The sequence below is a fragment of the Orycteropus afer genome, unplaced genomic scaffold, assembly GCF_000298275.1.
Source record: "Orycteropus afer afer isolate SDZICR_OR568_19922 unplaced genomic scaffold, OryAfe1.0 scaffold00087, whole genome shotgun sequence".
NCBI lineage: Eukaryota > Metazoa > Chordata > Mammalia > Tubulidentata > Orycteropodidae > Orycteropus > Orycteropus afer.
The window spans coordinates 9,079,360-9,104,436 of NW_006921674.1; the positions used below are offsets into that span (position 1 = coordinate 9,079,360).

The following is a 25,077-nucleotide window of genomic DNA, read 5'->3' on the forward strand; positions in this document are numbered from 1 at the left end:
TTCTCAGCCACTGAAACTTCACTTAAAAGATTCTCAAGGAAGTACTACACTAAGAACGAATCCAAAGGAAAGTCATGGAATAGTAAGAAACACCAAGCACAGATACTCAAAAAATATGCCACGTAATTAATTAACTATAGCCTCTAAAAATAAGCAATATTTTTCTTAAAAAAATAAAGTTAAAATTCTAAATAGTAAAATGGGTGAGGAGAAGTCTTTTAGTAGGTGAAAAAAGCATACAAAGTCATTCATTTACATTTAAAATAAGAGTAAACATTGAAAAAGTAGAGTAAGAACAGTTGTACAACTTGAAAAATTTAATCAATGTTGCCAAATTTTACACGTAGAAACTGATGAACTGGTGTAGGCTCTGCTGTGTATATTCTCAACAGCAGAAAACAAAAACAAAAGTGTTGTTATGTGCCATCGAGTCGGCCCTGACTCACTGCGACCCCTCCTTGGGTTTCCGAGGCAGTATCCCTACAGAAGTAGATTGCTCAACCTTCCTTCCGAGGAGTGGCTGGAGGATTTGAACCGCCAGCCTCCTAGTTAGCAGTCAAGTGCATTAGGCACTACGCTACCAGAGCGCCTCAAAAACAAAAGAGTAACTGCTGAACGTGAAATTCAACCTGTAATTTCTAAACCAGAAGAAGAATAAAAGGAAATATAAGAATTGTACCAATTCAAAAGAAGAGAAGGTAGGGAAACTAAAAGATGCTCACCAAAAATCAAACTCAAATGCAGCTAAAGCCTGACTTAAAGGTAGAATTTTCAAAAAGAGTGGAAATAACTGAGGGAAGTGTTCACGTAGAAATGGAACTGAGTAAAACTAATGAAAGCAGAAAGCAGATAATAAAGAGCAGAATTTAGTGTTTATTTCTACAAACACAGACATAAGTATAAAACTATAACTATAAATTAGAAGAACAATGAAACAAAGAGCTGGCTTTCCGAAAACAAAAACAAATACTCATCTAGCAAAACTGAAGTAAAAACAGAGAAAAGATCATTAAAAAGAAAGAAAAGGGCAACATAACTAGAGCTAACACAAAAATCACGAGACAAATAAATAAGAGAAGTTCCTAAGGCATTTGACTGCTAACCAGAAGGCTGGCAGTTCAAACCCATCAGCCATTCCTTGGAAAGAAGACTGGGCAATCTATGTCCATAGAGATACTGTCTCGGAAATCCAAGGAGAGGTCGTAGGAGTCGAATCGACCTGATGGCAATGAATTGTTTTTTTTTAAAACTATTCATTTTATAGAAAGTCTGGAAACTCAAATGAAATGGGTAATTTCCTAGAAAAATATAACTGCCAAGCTTGATTGCAGGAGGAATATAAAATATGAATAAACCAACTACTAGAGAAATTGAATTGGTAATCAAAGTCTGCCTCAAAAAAAAAAAAAAAAGAAACAAAACACCCAGCCAGACTTTTAGAGGCAGATTAAAATCAAACATTCAAGGAACAGATAATTTCTATCTTTAAACTTCCATCTATCTTAACTTTAAAAAGAAAAGAAAAGAAAAACTAAGAAAGCTCCAGAAGCTTATTTGGCAAAAACAGAATAACCTTGCTACTAAAACAGGATAATTTACAAATTCTCTACTCAGGCTAAGGTAAGCATAATAGAAATACTAAAACTATGTAATGCTCTAATATCCCCAATAAAGCCTCAAGTAAAAAAGAACAGACATTATGTTTCCTTAAACTCATCCATTTCCTTTTTTAATTATACAAAGATATTCATTTTAAAAATCAAGTTGTTATCTATACATTAACATAATAAACAGCATACATTACAGTAAATAAAGTATTCAAAGAAAAACTATATTCAATTTAAGGAATGGTTTTCTCTGAGATAATAAGCAATTTTACATTTGCATGTGAAATGAAAAAGTTGTGCATATTAAAAACTCAGAAGAAAATATAAAAGAAGAAAATGTTAAAAAATGAGTAACTGAAAAAAGTTTTCAACTGGCAAACCATGTGCAAATGAATTCTGGAATAATTATATGAAGTACATTATGTTATTTATAACTTTGCAAATTATTCTTAATTGGTTTGTGGCACAGAAAATTATTAAATATTCATGCATTCCAATACAAATTCTTAATATAAGAAAATGACTATGAAAATCAGGACAGCATTTATTTTTCTTTTGAGAAAAGTAAGCTACCTAAATTGTTACACTGCAGAGAATTACATAAATTTATCTTCAGAATAATCAATGCTTATTATTTACAGGTACTTAATCTAACATATAATTTAACACAGCTAAAAACAAGGTCATTTACAACTTAATTAAGACAATTTGGAATGCAAACACTATTCTCTCTATACCATAATTAATTAGATGTGTAATAACTAAGGTTAAAGCTTGTTGTTGTTGTTGTTATGTGCCATCGAGTCAAACCCGACTCATAGTGACCCCTCCTTGGGTTTCCGAGGCAGTATCACTACGGAAGTAGGATTGCCCAACCTTCCTTCCGAGGAGTGGCTGGTGGGTTTGAACCGCCAGCCGTCTCGTTAGCAGGCAAGTGTCTTAGCCACTATGCTACCAGAGCTCCAGGTTAAAGCTAGGTACCTTTATATATTTAAAAGCTTACTTTACATTTTCATGTACATAATAAATTAATAGTGTCCTTGATTCTTAGAAAAAATATATGCTAATTTCAATTGCCTTAGAAGGAAACAAATTTACAGTTATTAATGTATATGTATATATGTCAACAAAATTAATGTATTAGATTTTAAATATTTAAATGATGCTTAGAGCAATTTCTATATATAATAATCATACTTATATTTACAAACTGATAATTAAAACATTATCCAGAATGTTTTTTATTCACCTCAAATACTATTAACAACAGAATTTTATCATTCATTTTAGTCACATAATTTTTTATTTCCCATATCAATATCTTGTCAGCATCTCTCAATATATAAAATCCATGTGTTCCTCAAATTAATCATAACAACATGTATTACATCAAACACAATTTTCCTGCCCATTATCCTTTTAAATATATGTATGAAAGTTCCAAGAGCAGGACACTTAAGGAAGCAAGACAATGGAAGTGGGCAGAATTAAACTGTGATATTTCGCAAAACCTAAGAATTGTGGCACACAGTACAGAATGAATGAACAAATGAACAGCATCAATCAGAGAAGAAAAGTCATCATTCCAAGCAGGAGCAATAGAATTTGAATTCTGTTATTGCCACAAATTATAAACATCCTCATTGTGAGTTTCAGTTAGCAAGACAATATGACCTTAAAGATTCTCGGCTAAAAGGTACTTTGAAAGTCATTAAAATCCAACACTCTACAAATCGGAACAAATGGATTATTCAACATATGCTTATATATGTTCAATAACAGTGATCTCATTGTTGTTGTTGTTGTTATGTGCCGTCGAGTCAGCCCCGACTCATAGCGACCCCTCCTTGGGTTTCCGAGGCAGTATCACTACGGAAGTAGGATTGCCCAACCTTCCTCATTACTCACCAAAAAATTAAGATTTACCCAAGTTTCTGCATAAATTGTTGTTGTTGTTGTTGTTTGCCGTCGAGTCGCCCCCGACTCATAGCGACCCCTCCTTGGGTTTCCGAGGCAGTATCACTACGGAAGTAGGATTGCCCAACCTTCCTTCCGAGGAGTGGCTGGTGGGTTTGAACCGCCAGCCTTCTGGTTAGCAGTCAAGTGCCTTAGGCACTATGCTACTCTGCATAAATAGGTCCTAGTTAAAACTTTCCTTCCACATACAGCTCTTCCATCATGGCCAACCTCTTATCCTACTCTAGCTTTCTCTTCAAAAGGATAACAAACTGCAGTTTTCTGTTTATCTAAAAAACATGATTTCCATTTCCTTCAGTTACTTGATCACACTCCTGTATATTCTTTCAGTAAGATTATACTGGAGTCCCTGGGTAGTGCTAATAGTTAAGGCGCTCAGCTGCTAAGTCAAAGGTGGGAGGTTCAAGTCCACCTAGGGGTACCTCAGAAGAAAGGTCTGGTGGGCTACTTACAAAAAAATCAGTGTTTCAGTTACCTAGTGCCACTCTAACAGGAATATACCACAAATGAGATGGCTTCAAGAAACAAGAGTTCATTCTCTTACAGTTGTGAGGCTAGAAGTCCAAGTTCCAAGTGTCAGGCTCTAGGGGCTGGGTGAAAGCCCCTCAACCTTGGGCTTTCAGCTCTGTCTCACAGGAGCTGGAGGCTTTTCTTTACTCAGCTGCTCGCTGCTGAGGCTGAAGAGCCCAATGTTGACGAGTAATAAGGCACAGTCCTGATGTTACCAAACTACACGGCAGGCCATTAATTCAAGCCCAATGAAAGTACCAAGGTCAGTAGAGCATGGCAGGCTGCTGAACAATGACACAGCTACATGTGGGGTTCAAGCGTACCATAAGCTAGACACCATTCCCAAAGCTTTTTTTTTTTAAATATGGGAAGCAGAACACATAACCAAAGCAGCTACTCAGCTGCTCCAATAGATTCCACCATGGAGTTAATTACCAATCTTACCATGGGAAATAACTACATTCAGCTACCCAGCTACTCAACCAGGCTTGGCCCAGTTGACACACAAACGTCACTACCACAATCAGCCACTGAAACGCCTATAAATCACAGTTCTACTCTGACACACAATAGGGCTGCCATGAGTCAGAGTTGATTCAAAGGTAACCAGTTTGTTTAAGATTAAAAAAAACAACAACAACAACACTGCCATTGACTTGATTCCGACTCATAGTCACCCCCATTGAGTTTCTAAGGCTGTAAATCTTTATGGAAGTACATTGCCTTATCTACCTCCCATGGAGCAGCTGATGACTTTCTTGTTAGCAACCAAATGCTGTACCCACTTCACCAAGATTATATTTCTCTTAAAGTGTAGTCACAAAGTGAAGTACAAAGAAAACAAAAATTAACAAAATTACCATCACCCATGTACAGTAGTGGAGATTCTGGGTGGTGCAAATGGTTAAGTACTCAGATATTAGCTGAAAGATTGGCTGTTCAAACCTACCCACCTAGCAGCACTATGGAAGAAAGGCCTAATGAACTGCTTCCTAAAGGTTATAGCCAAGAAAACCTCACAGAGCTCTGTTCAACTCTGTTATACAGGGGATGACCACAGGCTGGAATAAACTCCATGGCAATGGAATGTTTTGTTTTTGTTGCTGTTTATAATAGCATCTACAGATTAAATCTATAAATAATCAAGGCATATAAAAGAGAGAAATAACAAAAAGTATCCTTTTAGCTAATGTCTCTTCTTGGTGAAGATGAGTGAAGCAATCGATTCTCACCTTGCCTGCAAATACCCTTACAGAAAATATTACCTGAAAACAGATAAAAGCAAACAATTAACATAAATACCAAAATGCTTTCTACAATAAAAGAGGTTATCATCAAGCCTCTTTAAATAAATTCAAGTATTCATGCTCTCATATAGCATACCTCAAGGTTCAGAAACCACTTACTTATTTAAATCTCAGAATCACTGCTATCTCTGAGAAATAATGGAGAAAGACCAGAAGTGCTAGAAGGCAAAAACCCTCATTTTAAAAAGATTAAAAGTATGGATTATGAAAAATACTTAATTGTAAGTTTAACATCAACACCTGGCAATGTAATAGAACAAGCAATGGGATTCACCAAGTCAAGTCAGTACAAAATAATCTTAATTCCCTTTCTTATGAGGTTATTAGGTTAGACTGGCAAAAACAACTAAAAGTTTGCCATCTTTGAAGACAAGAGGACCAAAAGGGTTCTACAAAGTCAGTCAGTGTTGTTAAGTATATCTATGATGCAATGAACAATTGTATCCAAAATTTGATAATGGATTGGTATCAATGTAGAGGAAAACAGAAGAAGTTTTACATATTGTTTTCTTTTTTAAAAAAGACTCAGTAGAAATATGACTAGCACACCTCTACTTTACCTTTTTTTCCCCACTGCACAGGTACAGGACTAAATGATAGAAGCAATAAGAGCAGTATCAGTTCAGCAAAACAAATAATTTACAAGAGAACTACTCAAGACAGGTTGAGATGACTTCTAAAACTAAGAAGCTTCTCATTAGAATACCACTGCCATCCAGTCAATTCTGACTCACAGCTACCCTATCACACACAGTAGAACTGCCCTGTGGGGTTTCCAAGGCCGTCAATCTTTATGGAAGCAGACTGCCTGAATGCCTTAACCATAGCACGATCAGAGCTCCTCTCCCTTAGAATAATCAAAACCAAACCAAACTCACTGCCGTCTAATCGACTCAACTCATAGCAACCCCTCCAAGGTGGTATCTCTACGGACGTAGATTGCTCAATCTTCCTTCCGAGGAGTGGCTGGTGGGTTTGAACCACCAGCCTTCTGGTTAGCAGTCAAATGCTTTAGGCACTATGCTACTAGAGCTCCCTTTTCTTAGAATAAGTACATTTATTTACAACAGTGATTACCATTTGTATAGAATAGAATGGTACGGACACAAATAATGCATTTGTTGTTGTTAGGTGCTGTCCGTCTCCAACTCATACCGACTCTATGCACAGCAGAATGAAACACCGCCCAGTCCTGTGCCAGCTCCGTGATCCCTGCTATACTTAAGCCCATCGCCGCAGCCACTGTGTCAAGCCATCTTGTTGAGGGCCTTCCCCTTTCATCGACCCTCCAGCTTACCAAGCATGACATCCTTCTCCAGAGAATGGTCCCTTCTGATAACAAGACCAAAGTAGGTGAGACAAAGTCTGGCCATTCTCGCTTCCAAGGAGCATTCTGGCTGCACAAACAGGGCAGATTTGTTAGTTCTTTTAGCAGTCCATGGGAATTTCACCATTCTTCGCCAGCACCACAACTCAAAAGCATCAACTCTTCTTCAGTCTTCCTTATTCATTATCCAGGTCTCACATGCATATGAGGCGACTCAACATGGCTTGTGTCAGGCATACCTTAGTCCTCAAGGAGACATCTTTGCTCTTCAGCACTTGAAAGAGGTCCTTCGCAGTCGATTTGCCCAGTGCTATACGTCACCTGATGTCCTGACTGCTGCTTTCACTGGCATCGATTGTAGAACCAACCAATGTGAAGTCTTTGATAACTCCATTCTTTTCTCCATTTATCATGATGCTGCTTATAGGTCCAGTTGTGAGGATTTTTGTTTTATATATACATGTAATCCATACTGCAGACTGTATTCTTCAATCTTCATCAATAAGTGCTTCAAGTCATCTGCACTTTCAGCAAGCAAAGTTGTGTCATCAGTGTATCACAGGTAGTTAATGATTCTTCTTCCAATTCTGATGCTGTGCTTTTCTTCATATAGTCCAGCTTCTCAGATTATAGAGATAATAGATTGAATAAGTATGGTGAAAGGATACAACCCTGACACACTCCCTTCTTGATTTTAAACCATGCAGTGTCCCCTTGTTCTGTTTGATTGACAGCCTCCTGGTCTATTTCCAGATTCCTCATGAGTACAATTAAGTGTTCTGGAATTCCCATTCTTCTCAATGTCATCCATAATTTGTTATTATCCACACAATCAAATGCTTTTGCATAGTCAATAAAAGACAAGTAAACATCTTTCTGGTATTCTTTGCACTGGGTGGGCAAACTTTGTAATTCTATAGTCCTCTAAATTTTAGAGTTTAATTTTGCCCAATGGCAGATCACTGCTTATCTAGGGGAAGGCAGGACTCTAATAATTATTTAGTGGAAAGACCAAACAAAAAGCAATACATATTTGGTCCTCATAGCTAAAGGAACTCTTACTTTAAGTCCAACCTAGTTGTTGGTGATGTCCTTCTTATTGCTTAGCAATGCTAAAAGCTACCAAAAAGAATGTGTTCCACCTAAAAATGGAAAATCTTTCAGCAAAGCATTAATGTTAATCTTTCAACACAGTAAGTCCAGGAATATTTTATATGTTCTATTTGTACCTAAAATAGCACTGCACCCCCTTTGCCAAACTACAGAGCCTACATTAAATTAAAGATTATCAAAGTGTGATCCAGAGACTCCCAAAACCTTTTCACGAGGACTATAAGGTCAAAATTATTTTCATAAGGCTAAAAACATTATTTGCCTTTTTGATTCACATCCTCACACAAGTACTGAGGAGAATTTTGCAGAGATTGCATGATGTATGGTATTTCAACAGACTGAATGCAGAAGCAGATAAAAGAATCTAGCTGTCTTCTCTTAAACCAGACACTAAAAATAGTTTGCAAAAATGTAATACAGTGCCACTCTTAATATTACATATATTTTTTTGGTTTTATAAAATCATTATTTTTCATAAAAACGTCATTTAAATAAATGTAATGATTTGGTATTATTTGAAATAATTTAATAAAGATTTCCTAAATCGTTTAATTTTTTTATATTTCTGATTTTGTTTCAAAAACAAGTATCAACAAATAACTAAATAACATAAACAAAAGCACTATGGAGTTCTTATTAATTGTTGAGCATGTAAAGGGGCTCTGAGAGCAAAAAAGTTCAAGAATCTGTATTTAAAAGTGCCAACTATTCTATATCAAAATTTCAAAGGGCACTGGAGTCATTTGTGATTAAAAAAAGTAAGTACTAATAAAATACCGTCTTCTCTCCGAAGACAAACTAATCAAATAATTCCCATTTCTTGGGATCGGGCACATATCTGGAACAAGGTTAGGTTCAGAAATGAACTTTCATAGCTCAAGTAACACCATCTGCACAGAATCAAGAGTTAATGAAAACAGCAAATATCGAATCACAAATACTATACAGAATGAGCCCCATCTGCACAAAAGCAAACTAGATCATTATCAATGACATTCAAATAAAATTCTTCTAAGAACTGATTATACAACTTCATAAATATTTACTCAGCATTAATTGCTCTGCATATAGCATTTAATACTGAAAGAATATGTGTACTCCAATATTTCCAATATGTCAATCTTCCACATTCTACTTTATACATTTCTCAGGTATTTTTCCACAAATATTTTTTTTATTTCACCAAAGACTGTTAAAATTAGGATTCACTTCAACACTTAAAAGATTTATTTCAGAATAATGAGAGATAAAGAAGCAAAACAAATAAAGAACAGTAATAAGAATTATTTTCTAAATTAATATCTAGCTTAAGTCTTAAGCATCATTTTATTGATTACTTCAAATATCTTTATATTAAGGAAACATTAAAAATGCATTTACTTCTTGGCCACAGCCATCTACTCAGAGGGAGTGAGTAGTTGGATCTGTGGGCTTTGGACCATAGTCACAGGGGACATCAAGCTCAATTGGCATAACATATTACACAAAAAGATTGTCCTACATCTTACTATGGTGAGTAGCGATTTGGATAGTAAAAGCTTGCAAGTGGCCATCTAGATACAACGACAAGTGTCTCCTTGACAAGAGCAAAGGAGAATGAAGAAAACCAAAGATGCATGGAAACAATTAGTTCAAGTGACTGGTACACCATGCAATCCTCAGCCTAGATGACTACGAGACCAGAAGAACTAGATGGTGCCTGGCTACTACTGTCAACCACTCAGAGGGGGATCTCTGTAGGAGATCCTGGGTAGAGTGGGAGAACAATGTGGAACAAAACTCAAAATCAATTAAAAAAAAAGGGGGACCAGGTTTGCTGGTCTGATAGAGCCTGATGGAACTCCTGAGACTATGGCCTCTAGTTGCCCTTTAGGTCTGAAATTGAACCTACTCCTGTGGCTTCCAGCCAAAGTAAAGACAGGCATATAAGGTGAACATTTACATTAGGTAGATATACTCCTTGGAGAGAACAATCATGGGCGAATAGAAGGGTTGTGTATGCACAGGGAGACAGCTCAGGGGGCAGGAATACATAGCTGGAAGGACACAGGGAAGAGGTAATTATGGGGAGGAAGTGGGAGGTGAGCTGTTGCATTGTGGGAGAGTGCAGTCAACATCACGAGACAAAGCATATGTGAGCTGCTGTATGGAAAGTGAATTTCTCTGTAAACTTTCACCCAAATCACAGTAAAATTTAAAAAAAATCCATTTACTGATCTTTAAGTATACACGAGTAGTAAGAATTTGATATGCACAAATGTATGCTGTTCATTAACATGGAAGACAAGATACTAACATCTAAGAGCATATAGTTTATAAAACATTGTGCAAATTATCACAGCAACACTGTGAAGTAAATATTTTATAAACTAGAGAACTAATTTGTCTATTTGTCAACAAAAGGTAAGCAAGCAGAAGCCAATGGTAATTAAAATAAAATCCTTTAGGACTGACTCCCAAATCCATATTCTTTCAACTCAAATATGTCCCCCAGATAACAGGGGCAACTTCTCTCAGGAATAACACTTTCTGACTTCACAAGAAATTTCTTCAAGTAAACTTGCCAATTCACACATTTTCTCAAAGAACCTTATGGCATATTGGATAGGCATAGTACCCTATGTTGAGAAAAAGGCTCCCAGAATTTCTACTATTTACTTACTTTATGACTTTAGGAAACAATTGGACTTCAGGTGGTTGAGTTTTTCTTTTTTTTTTTAATAAAATAATACCACCTCTACCATTCAGGACTGTGAAAAAATAAATTACATCTAAGAAGGCATCCTGGTCCAGGTCAATACATAATAACCATTGCTTCAGAGTTCATTTCAACTCATAGAGACTCTATATAAAATAAAAATCAAATTCACTCCCACCAAGTTGACCACAACTAACAGGGACCCAATAATACAGAGTAGGGTTTCCAAAATTGTAAATTCTTACGGAAGCAAACTATCACGTCTTTCTCCTATAGTACAGCTGGTAGGTTCAAACCAACCACCTTTTGGTTAGCAGCTGAGCACTTAAACCATTCCACCACCAGAGACTGCTTCTATACTGGGGAGTGGCTGGTGGGTTTGAACCACCAGTCTTCTGGTTAGCAGTCAAATGCCTTAGGCACTACGCCTCCAGAGCTCCCACATGTATGATATAGGCCTTCTTTGATAACCCCCCAAAATGGACCCTGCTCCTAAACTTTGTCATCCTAAGCTTTGTGCTCCATTTCTTTGGCTTCCCTTCGCTATATATTCCTAAGTAGTTGTGCCTTATCAGGAAGGACAATCAATGTAAAGAAACTTATTGTTGGCCACAATGTCATGCAATACCTCTAGAGGGGCGTCTGGCCACCTACACTGGCCAGCACCCAAACAGTCTAGTGTCTCATGCAAGTCCCCTAATGTTGGCCCATACTAATATAAATATGAGTGCGACAGAAGGGGGGCATGAAAATCTCAGGAGATCTAACCAGCTAGCCACTGATGGATGCAGTACTGCCATCCTGTGTTGTTGTTGTTGTTGTTTGCCGTCGAGTCAGCCCTGACTCATAGCGACCCCTCCTTGGGTTTCCGAGGCAGTATCACTACGGAAGTAGGATTGCCCAACCTTCCTTCCAAGGAGTGGCTGGTGGGTTTGAACTGCCAGACTTCTGGTGAGCAGTCAAGTGCCTTAGGCACTATGCTACCAGAGCCATCCTGTAAGATCTCCTAATAAATGTGATGTCTTTTAGAGTGCCTCCAGGTCACTTTTGCAGTCTCTCTACACAAAGTTATTCTGAGGTATTTGCTCTCTTGGGTTTGAACCCCTACACTATTTTAAAGCCAGGGCGCAAGGAAGGTGGGGTTGGGGCTAGGGGCTGCTTGGGTGTGCTCTGTATTAAGGCCAGGGCCTGAGGTAGGTGGGCCTGGGACTGCGGAATGCTTGGGTGTGGTACTATATTAAGGCCATGGCCTGAGGTAGGCAGGCCAGGGGCTTGGAGGCTGCTTTTTGCTTAGGGGTGGCTCTATTTTGAGGCCAGGGCCCAAGGTACACAGGCCTGGGACTGGGGGCTGCTTTTTGTTCAGGGGTGGTTCTTTATTAAGGCCAGGGCTCAAGATAGGTGGACCCAGGGCTTGGGGGCTACTTTTTGCTTGAGGATGGATGGATTTTAAGTCCAGGGCCCAAGGCAGGCAGGCAGGCCGGGGCTGGGTGCTGTTTTCTGCTTGAGGGTGACTCTATTTTAAGGCTGGGGCCTGAGGTAGTCAGGTACAGAGATGTTAGGAACAACTAAGGGAGATGAAGTTGTCTCTCAGTTTGTCATCCTGTGTGGCTTACGTGTTGCTGTGGGGCCAGAGGCTGTGCCACCATGTTGAAAAATGCCAGCAGGGTTACCCATGATAGGCAGGTTTGAGCAGAGCTTCATGGCTAAGACAGACTCAGAGGAAGAGGCCATCCATTTCTCAAACAATCAGCCAGCGAAAACCTTATGAATAGCAGTGAAACACTGCTTGATATATTACTGGAAAACTTTACAAATAGCCCTGAAACATTGTCCGATTTAGTGCCAGAAGATGAGCCCAGCAGGTCAGAAGGCACTCAAAATTTGACTGGGGAAGAGCTGACTCCTCAGAGTAGAGACGACCTTAATGATATGGACAGAGTAAAGCTTTTGGGACCTCTATTGGCTGATGTGGGGTGACTCAAAATGAGCAGAAACAGATGCAAACATTCATTAATATTTGGAACATGGAATGTACGAAGTATGAGTCTAGGAACATTGGAAGTTGTCAAAAATGAAATGGAATGCATAAAGATCAATAACCTAGGCATCAAGTGAGTTGAAATGGACTGTTTTTGACCATTTTGAATCAGACAACCATATGATCTACTATGCTGGGAAAGACAAATTGAAGAGGAATGATGTGGCATTCATCATCACAAAGAGTGTTTCACGATTTGTCCTGAAGTACAATGCTCTCAGTGATAGGATAATATCAATACACCTACAAGGAAAACAAGTTAATACTACAACAATTCAAATTTATGGACCAACCACCAAAACCAAAGATAAGGAAATTAAAGATTTCTGCCAACTTCTTTAGTCTGAAATTGATCAAACATGCAATCTAGATGTGTTGATTATCACTGGTGACTGGAATGCAAATGTTGGAAACAAAGAAGAGTTACCCGTAGTTGGAAAATATGCCCTTGGTGACAGAAACAATGCTGGAGTTCGCATGATAGAATTTTGTAAGACCAATGACTTATTCATTGCAAATACCTTTTTTCAACAACATAAGCGACAACTATACACATGAGCTTCACCAGATGGAGTACGCAGGAATCAGACTGACTACATCTGTGGCAAGAGACAATGAAGAAGTTCAGTATCTTCAGCCAAAACAAGGCCAGGAGCAGATTATGGAACAGACCATCAACTGCTCATATGCACGTTCAAGATGAAGTTGAAGACAATCAAAACAAGTCCATGAGAGCCAAAATATGACCTTGATAATATCCTTCCTGAATTTAGAGACCACTTAAAGAACAGATTTGATGCACTGAACACTAATCACTGAAAAACAGAGTAACTGTGCGACGACATCAAGAACATCATACATGAAGACAGCAAGAGGTCATTAAAAAGACAAGAAAGGTAGAAAGGAAGAAAAGATCAATGTCAGAAGAGACTCTGAAACTTGCCCTGGAGCTGAGAGTAGTTAAAGCAAATTGAAGAAATGACAAGATAAAACAGCTGAAAAGAAGATTTCAAAGAGCAGCTCAAGAAGACAAAGCCAATTACTATACCAAAATGTCAAAGACCTGGAGTTAGAAAACCAAAAGGGAAGGACACGCTCAGCATTTGTCAAGCTGAAAGAAATGAGGGAAAAAATTTAAGCCTCAAGTTGCGATACTGAAAGATTCTATGGCAAAATACTGAATGATGCGAGAAACATCAAAAGAAGATGAAAGGAATGTACAGAGTCACTGTACCCAAAAGAATTGGTTGATATTCATCCATATCAGGAGGTGGTATAAGATCAAGAACCTACGTACTGAAGGAAGAAGTTGAAGCTGTACTGAGGAACTGGTGAAGAACAAGGCTCCAGAATTGACGGAATACCCACTGAGATGTTTCAACAAATGGATGCCCCACTGGAGGCACTTACTCGGTTATGCTAAGAGATTAGGAAAACAGCTACCTGGCCAACTGACTGGAAGAGATTCCCATGTGTACCCATTCCAAAGAAAGGTGATCCCACATAATGTGGAAATTATCAAACAATATCATTAATATCATACGCAAGTAACATCTTACTGAAGATAATTCAAAAATGGTTATAGCAGAATATTGACAGAGAGCTTCCAGAAATGCAAGCTGGATTCAGAAGAGGATGTGGAGCAAGGTATATCATTGCTGATGTCAGATGGATCTTAGCTGAAAGCATAACAGAAAGATGTTTACTTATGTTTTATTGACTATGCAAAAGCATTCAATTGTGCGGATCATAACAAATTTTGAGTAACATTGAGAAAAATGGGAATTTCAGAACACTTGATTGTACTCATGAGGAACTGTACATACATCAGGAGGTTGTCATTTGAACAGAACAAGGTGATACTGCATGGTTCCAAATCAAGAAAGGAGTGTGTCAGGGCTGTATCCTTTCACCATACTTATTCAATTTGTATGCTGAGCAAATAACCCAAGAAGCAAGATTATATGAAGAAGAACGTGGCATCAGGATTGGAGAAAGACTCGTGAACAACTTGCCATATTCAGATGACACAACTTTGCTTGCTGAAAGTGAGGATGATTTGAAGCACTTACTGATGAAAATTAAAGACTATAGTCTGCAGTATGGATTATACCTTAATATAAAGAAAACAAAAATCCTAACAACTGGTCCAAAAACAGCTTCATGGTGGATGGAGAAAAGATTGAAGTTGTCAAGGATTCCATATTACTTAGTTCTACAATCAACACCAATGGAAGAAGCAGTCAAGACATCAGATAACGTATTTCATTGGGAAAATCTGCTGCAAAAGACCTCTTTCGAGTGATGTAGAGCAAAGATGTCTCCTTGAAGACTAAGGTACACCTAACCCAAGCCATGGTATTTTCAATCGCCTCTTATGCACGTGAGACCTGGACAGTAAATAAGGAAGACTGAAAAAGAATTGATGCTTTTGAGTTGTGGTGCTGGAGAAGAATGCTAAGAGTACCATGGTCTGCTAAAAGGACTAACAGATCTGTCCTGGAAGAAGTGCATCCAGAATGCTCCTTGGAAGCAATGATGGCCAGACTTCATCTCACCTACTTTGGTTATGTTGTCAGAAGGAACCATTCCCTAGAGAAGGATATCATGGCTTGATAAAGTGGAGGGTCAACAAAGAAGGGGTAGGCCCTCAAGGAGATGGATTGACACAGTGGCTTTACCAATGGACTCAGGTACAGCAAGGATCGTGAGGTTGGCACAAGATCGGGCAGTGTTTCATTCTGCTGTGCATAGGGTCGCTATGAGTTGGAGATGACTTGATGTCACCTAACAACAACAACTACTCTATACATTCCCAATAAGACTAACTATACTGCTCTAATTCTGGTTTTGGAACAGTAGCAGCAGGAAGATGTCTGCGCCAATAATGGACAGGTTTTGTCTTAGAAAACAAAAATGGAATGCTCATGTCTTATTTATTTCTGAAAGTTTAATTTTTAATAAACATTTTTAAAAGTAAATAAATTTCAACAGCATATAGAACCTTAAAGATTTTCTAGCACAATCAAACCATAAGGCTTAACTACAATGATTAATGAGACATTACTAGGAGTCAGAAGTCAAAAGAACAAAAGCCCTTAGCAGAGAATAACTTAGAGGCTGGAAGTAAAAGAGGATGGTATTAAGAAAAACTAAGAAATGGGGTTTTTAACTAGTTCAATTCTCAGATACATTAAAACTCATCTTTATCTGTGCTTAAGGCAGTTCTTTATACTTGTATAGTATAGTTACTTATCTAGTATTCAGAATGCTCTAAAAGGAAAAAACAGTGTTTTCAAACAAACTGTGAATTAAGACATGATGCCGAAGATTTTCCCAACATATGTTAGATGTTTCAAAGCACAAAATACAGGAAAATTACAGAGCTACTTCTCAACAAACAAAGTACACACAGAAGTCAGACTGTCTGAATTTAAATTATGAATCCATCACTACTTACTCTGTAGCCTTGAGGAAATTTCCCAACATCTCTAAAACACATTTTGCTAATCTATAAAATGCTTAGCTCCAGTGAGCAATGAGGCTAAGAAACAGCATATTAAGGGACCAGCAAAGTAAAGGTTATCAGAAATAAGGAAAACTTTTTAAAAATAACTTAATGTTTGAAAAAGATATCAAATTAGTAACCATAGTAAAATGTGAAATTTTGTTAGGTTTTCTTATGTTTGCTTTAAAATGCTGTTGCTGTTATGTTTACTTAATAAACATATTATTAAGGGAGGAGAGAAAAAGTGCTTCGAAGCAGTAAGATTTTCAGGGTTTGGGGTTTCTAATAGTCTTTAATCTTGTTGTTGTTGTTATGTGCCGTTGAGTCAGACCCAACTCATAGCGACCCCTCCTTGGGTTTCCCAGGCAGTATCACTACAGAAGTAGATTGCCCAATCTTCCTTCTGAGGAGTGGCTGGTGGGTTTGAACCGCCAGCCTTCTGGTTAGCAGTCAAGTGCCTTAGGCACTAGGCTACCAGAGCTCCTAGTCTTTAATCTAGCACTCCCTATTCCAAAGCATTGTTGTAAGGATGAAATAAATACATATAAAGCACTTAACATAATACCTTATATGTATGTACTTAAATGTCAGCCATTATTATGATTATTATTGTCATTAGGATTACTGTTGTTAAGTATTTCCCCTCTTTACTCTGCAAATGTTTTAGACCAGAACCTCCCTTGCACTATCTTTGTGGTAAATGTCATCATCTGGATACACTTTTTATTCTCATGCTTCCAACACCAAAAAACCAAAACCAAACTCACTGCCATGGAGTCGGATCGAACTCATAGAGACCCCTCCTTGGGTTTCCCAGGCAGTATCACTACAGAAGTAGATTGCCCAATCTTCCTTCTGAGGAGTTGCTGGTGGGTTTGAACCACCAGCCTTCTGGTTAGCAATCAAATGCCTTAGGCACTACGCCACCAGAACTCCTCTTCCAACACCATTTCAACAATAACAAAAAGGTGTTTGGTAATAAGATAGTTATCCCTTAAAAATAACTTTATTATCAGAGTTGGGAAATTATACGGTGAGAAGCAAAAATGAATGTCTTTAGCAAAAAAAAAAAAACTAGTATTCTGTGTGCATCTTTTAGGTTTTATGTAAAAAAAGTATTTCCACAGTTCTGATAAATTTCTGGAGTACAGCATATGCTGCATAGTTGTCTAAATATTTCTATTTCACAGAGTCAAATGAAATCTCCAAAAAGGAATGAAAATTAACTATGCTATTATATCAACTAATTACCCTTCTAATTACCATCTTTCCAGGCTTAAGTGGGGGATTTAAAAGCTAATACACACACTAAAGTTATAGCATAACCTAAAATGAAAATTACAGTGGTCAATAGCACTTACACTGAAGGATTTTTCTATTGAAACACCACTTCAAAATTAAACAGAAAATTTGATATAACAATTGTGCTGCAATGAGTTCCTTTATGTGGCCTTTTGCCTTGGTTCTTTGGAAAAACAGCTTGGGAGACTTGTCTCCCCTAAACCCTTAGTTATTGTTACCTTTGTCTAGTTCTTTGGGGAAGCAATCTGAGGGAGCTCCCAGGTTGCTTTCTGCCCCAGAGGGTTAGTTACTTTTGCTCAGGGGAGAAGCTGTCTATGCTGGCAGAAAATGTTACTGTTGTGTAAGACCTGAGTCATCTCCTGGATGACTGAGTTCTGGTATGGTGAGTGAGGGCCTATCTTGTAAGTGACTGGAAGTGCTGAAATGTAGAGGTTTTAGTAGCCAAGAGGGGAGGTCCTGTGCTTAAAACCATCCAAGGACTGGTTAAAAAAGAAAACCTGCAGCTGAAAGAGGGCTAAGAGCTAGACCAGTTAGCTCAAAAAGCTATAGTTGAGAGAGCTGTACTGGCTGTGAAACAGAGCCACACAGAAGCAGAGTGGTCCTGAAGCTGCTACAGTCATTAAAAGCTGGGCTAGTGAGTAGCACAGAGTCAACAACAGAGAGCCTGATGTTGGAGGGGCCCAAAGTCAGAGAGGCCTGAGCATAGAGCTGCTATAAGGTGAGCATTAAGTAGCTGAGAGAACTGAGCAACCTGCTACACTGGCTATGAGCTGGATCAGTTAGTGGCAAAGAAGCCTGACAGCAGAAAGATCCAACAGCAGAGGGCTGACAGATGCTACACCGACTATAATCTGGGCCATTTAGCAGCAGAGATGCCCACAGCAGAGAACTTGATGGCAGAGAGGCCAACAGTGGGGAGCCTGGTGGTGGAGAGGCCAGCTCAGTAGAGAAGGGAGTCACCTGGCAGAGAAGCTGAGTCAGGGCACCTGCTTGGCAGAGAAGGTGCCACCAAGCAAAGAAGGCAGTGGCCCAACAGAGAAGCCAACCAAGAACGGTCTTAGAGCTGTTCCAGCGGAGAGCTTATCTGCTCCATGAGCCCTTCTGTTCTGAAAGTTGTTCTGGTCAGAAGATGTCATGCACTGAAAAAAGGAGGGATGTGCTCTCTACTTCAGGGACCCTTTAAGATTTTGTCTGTGTGCCTCTTGATCTGATTGTGATCCTGGTCCTTATCCCGAGTTGCACCCATTGCAACAAATTACTGAACCCTGCAGAGAGGCAGAGAGTATCATGGGGGATGTGGCTGGTATCAAAAATAATGAAGTAAAAAGGTGGAGATATAACTGACCTCTGCCTTACAGGAACTACTTTTCTACTAATGCTGATTATTATCCTTCATGAACTTAAGACAGTTCCTTGCATTCAAATATGTCAGTACTTCAAAATTACACAGAAAATTTGTTATAATTGTTGTTGTTGTTGTTTGCCGTCGAGTCAGCCCCGACTCATAGCAACCCGTCCTTGGGTTTCCGAGGCAGTATCACTACGGAAGTAGGGTTGCCCAACCTTCCTTCCGAGGAGTGGCTGGTGGGTTTGAACCGCCAGCCTTCTGGTTAGCAGTCAAGTGCTTTAGCCATTATGCTACCAGAGCTCCTATTTGTTATAATACAATATAAATACACAGAAATATTATATAAACATGAATAAAACAAAATTCATGTTTTTTGTAAAACAAAAAACTGTCATTAGGATTATTCATTTTCATTTACACCATAAAAAAAAAAAAAAAAAACACTGAAAACTCTACTATTCAAACCATTGGCAGAATGTGAAACATTTATTTACATGTTAAACTGTCCAATAAACCCTGGCTGAAATATCATTGCACCAGACCACAGAAGGTACATCTACAGGCTTTAGAGTGGCTTTAAATGTACAAGGTCTTATGATTTGGCCTTTGCCTATCTGACATCCTAGTCTCTCACTACACCTTTTTGCATATTATACTCTTCCTATTCAGAACTATAGCTCTCCAAGTACACAATATTCTTTCTCATGACTGAAATATTCTCTCTACCATTCTTGAAGAAGTTAAATCTAGTCATATTTCAAGACCTGTCTCAAGCTAAACCTCCTCTATGAATATTTTCCCTACATGCTAACTCCTCTTCAGAATCTATGACTTATTCTTTTATGTTTCCATTTTCATTGTACATAGTATCCTAATATCTATGGTATTTGGGAGCAGCTACTTGTCAACATGACTCTTACTCATCATTTCATGTCCAAACCTAGTACATAGTAAGCATACAATAAATATATGATGAATGGATAAACACATGAATTCAGTTGACCTTGAAATCAGATAGATTACGAAAAAATCCTGAGAACCAGAACACTCTCCCACTACCAATGAGATTCAGTTACATATTTTAAAAATGTGATGAATAACGTAGAAATGCAAACTTCCCTCCACATACACAAAAGTACAAAGAATAGTTTTATGGCTCACTAAGAAAATAAAATTTCCATTACTTCAATATTTGTAAGTTTCAGTTTTCTACAGTCGAAACAGGGAAACTGCTATGCGCTCAATTACGATAAGCGAATACCAGTTAGATTTTCTTTATAAATCATAAATTTTAAAGTAGTATTATTTTCATGTTAGAGAAAATCCATTTAAGAATGTGTATCGGGTCTGATGTAAACTGAAACAAGAATAAAATATTCAAAGTAAATGAGACTGATCATAAAATTAACAATATGATACCTTACCTTCAAAATTAACATTAATCAGTATAAATCCTATCACTACCATGAGTTTAGTCTTCCAATATCTATTTGACCAGTTGCCTAAATTAATATCTATATTAAAAAAAAATAAGAAGCTATTTTTTTTATTCCTGGTAACTCCATGTGATTTTAAAATTCTTAATATCTACAGTAATCATAATAACAATAACAATAATACTTACAGCTATGCTACCACATAATGAGTGCTCATCATGTGCTACTTAGATGTTCACATCAATTCTATGTTCTGGGAATTTACCTCTCTGAGATAATACAATCAAGAATACCAAGCATCTAGGCGATTTACCTATTTAAATTCATACTACCGGTAAGTGGCAAGGAAAAGACTCTCCGATTTCAAAATCTCTATCCTTTCTACAAGAGTATATAACCTCTCCTAACCATTCATCAAATAGGTTACTCAACAACTTTGTTCAGTATTCTGGTTGACACCATTTTAAATATCTATTAGGAAAGGAATATAATGCCAGTATTGAAGGCAAAAGTAAAACCCTCAAGATAAACTTTTCATGTAATAATAAGAGTTAATTCATCACTCTGAATGACAATATAATCAAATCTTGGCATGGAAAATAATTAAAATAATGTTTTCCTTTATTTAATAAGTAATCCAATTAAATTATCAAGTAATCCAATTATTGCTAGGTCAACCTGGTTTTCAGGGCTTATTATGTCAAACATACAAATAAGTTATTTTTCTAAATATATTTAAAAATGTATATTCACAAGTGCAGTGTAGTAAATTACTTAGTGTGGCTTTTCTACCCATAAGTCTTTGTAAACTCCGAGGTGGGATTTGCTATGAGCAACTGAGGAGCTCCTGATTGCTGAAGGTGTCCACCTGGAGTATTTCTGTTGGGAGTGGCACAAAACAATGTTCTGGGAGGTGCCCGCTCTCTCTCAGGTGCTTAGAGTTCTGATGCTATAACTGGCTAGTTTGACCACCCTGCAGCTCAAAAGGAGGCCTCCTGGAGGCAGAACTCTCTCTGACTGCTGGTTGAGGAAGACATGCCGCCGAAAGAGACATGCACCCCTGAAAGAGACACATGCTGCTGGGAAAGAGACGCAACAGACATGCATTGCTGAGTGAGACACCGAGGGACCAGCCCTGCTGGGAAAGAGACTGGGAGAGACTCTTGGCTGAGGGACGGTGGGCTGGGAGAGAGACTGAGCATTCTTCCTGAACTTGAGTTGGAGCCTGGTGCTTCCCTAATAAACCCTGTAATCTGTGAGTTCTGTGTGGCCACTGCAGTGAATTATCGAACCCAGGAGAGAGGTGGTGGGTGCTTTGGGAGAAACGGTTGGTGAAAGGGCTGGAGGGAGGCAGCATGTCTGGCCTGGCAGGAATAGGCCTTGGGTTACTGCTGGTAATCCTGTCTTCCTCTTGTAGGGTTAGAGGAGGTCGGAACATGTGGCCTTCTTGCCGTTTTTGCAACAAGTAAAATAAATTTTCTAATATTTTGTAATTTATTACATTTTCATCAAAAGACTCTTAGAAATAAAAGATGCTCTACAAACTTTAATCATCATTACTAGGGTGATTATCATCATTCAAACCTGTACACTTTTATGGGTAGAAAGGGCACTGTTAATTATTATGTCAGAAAAACAGACTTACCCAAGACTATTTCAGTTTACCAAAATGCAATGACACTAAATTGTCTCCTATTCCTCCACTATTCATTACATTCATAGTTCTACTACAACTACTCAGAGAAAAAGTAAATTCATGCCTACTTACGTAAAAACATTTAGCTACATATATGACTAATACAGTACAATATTAAGAGTACTATGTTTGCTAACCACTCATATTGAAAAAAACTTTCATTAATATAAGCAAAAACATTAATATAAAACTTCAGTATCTTCACCATACCTCATTCTGAAGTTCATCACCACTTTTAACAGAAGCAAGCATATCATATAAAGTGCAGCAAAGGTCTTCTATTCTTGGTGCTTCAGTCATTCCCTTTAAAGTTGCATTTAAGTACTTCTCAACTTCACACCACAAAAACGAACTATTTGTTTTTTCCACAGGCTTGACTTCTGGGGTACAATGCTCCTGAAAACGTTCATTCAGAAACTTCTGGTAATCTAGGCTTATAATTTTTTGATTATCACCATTTATTGGCAGTTCTTCAAAGTGGTCCAAATCATGCATATCAAATGAAAATGCTATATTTTTACCAAATAAAATTATATCACTGTTTTCCCCTTCTGTCATCTGGAGAAAAGCAGTAAGACTATCTTCACTAAAATGAGAAGTAATTCGACAAGTGGCATTACAAGCTGCAGTGGCAGACGTCGATGGAAAGGGACCAAACATCTGTTTGATTGCCTTTGTCTCCTTTTGGCCCACAGACTTCTTCGAGTAAAATGTCTTGAAGAGAAATGCTGCCCCACATTCAATTGCTTCTCTTCCATTTTCCATTCCAACTATATAAAGACAATACAAACAGTATTAGCTCAACTGAATCAGGATTCAGGTTGCTATTTTCAAAAACCTACAACAAATATTGATCTGAGTGAAAGGAATAGTCAGAACTTACTATTACAACAATTTAGGAACAGAAAATATCCCTTTAAACTTATTCTCAAATTCAAAAAGGTAAATAAATCATTATCAGTAATTATTCTAAGTACAGAAACTATATAATAGCAACCCATTACCTCTTTCCAAAAGTAAAGTATTTGCTAAGTAAATATATTAGCAAAAAGTACTTAAAATCAAATCTGTAAAAACTCATTTGATGAACTAGTTAAATGAGCTAAAGTAAATTTAATTTAAAAAAAATACTCTTGAAGCTAGGAGGAAACTTCAGAAATCTGTAAATTTCTTTACAATCTTACTTGAGATGGCAAGAAATCAAATTTATACAGTTCTTATTCAAAAACATTTAATGCCATCAAAGATGCATATAAATAGAATAATTTTAAACACACTTAGCCATATTATAAAGGATAAATGAACTGTGCTTCTTAAAAAACACCAGAAGTAAATCATAACAAAAACAAGAAAGGTTAAGGATCTGTCTCTAATTTCTTATTTTAGAAGCATCAATTTCTTAAATTCAATGTTCTCAAATGATAAAACAATCTACATTTGTATCATAGACTTCAAAAACATTATAAGAGCAGAAAAAAAGCATATACATCTTCAAGGGCCCTCAAAAGTCAACGTGATCCACCTAAAGTAATACTGTTAAAGTTAATTACTAACACTAGTATCTACAACTATTTGTCTGTCAGTCTGTTGTACTGTGGTGACTTTTGTGTTTCTGTGATGCTGGAAGCTATGCTTCCAGTATTCCAAATGCCAACAAGGGAACCCATGGTGCACAGGTGTTAGTGGAGTTCCAGAATAAGAAAGACTGGAAAGGAGGATCAGGAAATCTACTTCTGAAAAATATGTCTTTATGAAAAGCAACAGAACACTGTCTAATATAGTCCTGCAACATGAGCCACTTTATGTGGGAAAGCACTCAAAATATGACTGGGGTAAATTTGCCTCCTCAAAGCCAAGTAAATCTAAAGCTTTGGTCCCTTCATTTCCTGAAGTGAAACAACTCAAAGAGAACAAACAACTGCACACAATTACTGCATTAGCAATTGGAATGTGGAATGTACAAAGTATTAATCTAGGAAAATGGAAAGTTGTCAAAAATGAAATGGAACACATGAACATCCTAGGCATTAGTGAACTAAAAAACAGATAGGAACTGGCCATTCTGAATCAAACAATCATTTGATCTACTAAGACAGAAATGACAAATTGAAGAGAATGGTATTGCATTCATGATCAAAAAGCATATTTCAAGAGCCTAAACTGAAGTACAACATTGCCAGTGATAATTATATCTTACATAATAATAATTATATCCTACATAATATTAGAAAAATAATATAGGTAATACTACATACTTAACAAAGAAAACCAGTCAATAGAACTATTATTCAAATGTACACAACAACTAATCACAAAAATTAAAAATTGAAGATTTTTACTAACTTCTGCTGTTGGAAATTGATGAAACATGTAGTCAAGATGCATCGATAAGACCTGTACCTGAAACCATACACAAAAACTAACTCCAGATAGATCAAAGACTTACATGTAAAACGTAAAACTATAAAGTTCCTCAAACAAAAAGTAGGAACAAATTTGTTGTTGTTGTTGTTGTTATGTGCCGTCGAGTCGGCCCCGACTCATAGTGACCCCTCCTTACTGCCTGGTTTCTGAGGCAGTATCACTACGGAAGTAGATTGCCCAACCTGCCTTCCAAGGAGTGGCTGGTGGGTTTGAACCTCCAGCCTTCTGGCTAGCAGTCAAATGCCTTAGGCACTATGCTACCGGAGCTCCTAGGGGCCCCAATTTATGGCATAGATAGACTGTCAAGCATAACCCAAAATGGACAAACAGCTGAAGATAAATTAGATGAATGGGACCTTCTAAAATTTAATTTTTCTGTGCTTCAAAGACTTCTCCAAAAGAGATCCTACAGATTGGGAAAAAATATTTGGCAATGACATATCTGACAAGGGACTTATCTCTAAAATTTATAGAAAATTCCAACAACTCAACAACAAAAAGATTAACAATCCAATTAAAAATTGGGCAGAAGACATGAATAGATACCCCACCAAAGAGGATATTCAGGCAGCCAGCAAATACATGAAGAAATGCTCACAATCAATTGCCATTAGTGAGATGCAAATCAAAACAACAATGAGATATCATCTCACCCCAGAACTAATGGCAAAGTTCAGAAAATAACAAATGCAGGCGAGGATGTGGAAAGACTGGGACTCTCATATACTGCTGCTGGGACTGTGAAATGATACAATCACTGTGGAAAGCAATATAGTGATTCCTTAA

At 37.6% G+C, this 25,077-nt stretch overlaps 1 protein-coding gene across 1 annotated transcript in view; it reads right to left on the reverse strand.

Annotated features, from left to right (window-relative positions):
- ASCC3 (activating signal cointegrator 1 complex subunit 3) overlaps positions 1–25,077 on the reverse strand; it is a 515,455-nt gene that overhangs the window by 456,124 nt on the left and 34,254 nt on the right. The window contains exon 3 of the mRNA XM_007942265.2: positions 22,078–22,637. Coding sequence (XP_007940456.1) covers positions 22,078–22,637 — 560 coding nt within the window. The remainder of the gene's footprint in view (positions 1–22,077; positions 22,638–25,077) is intronic.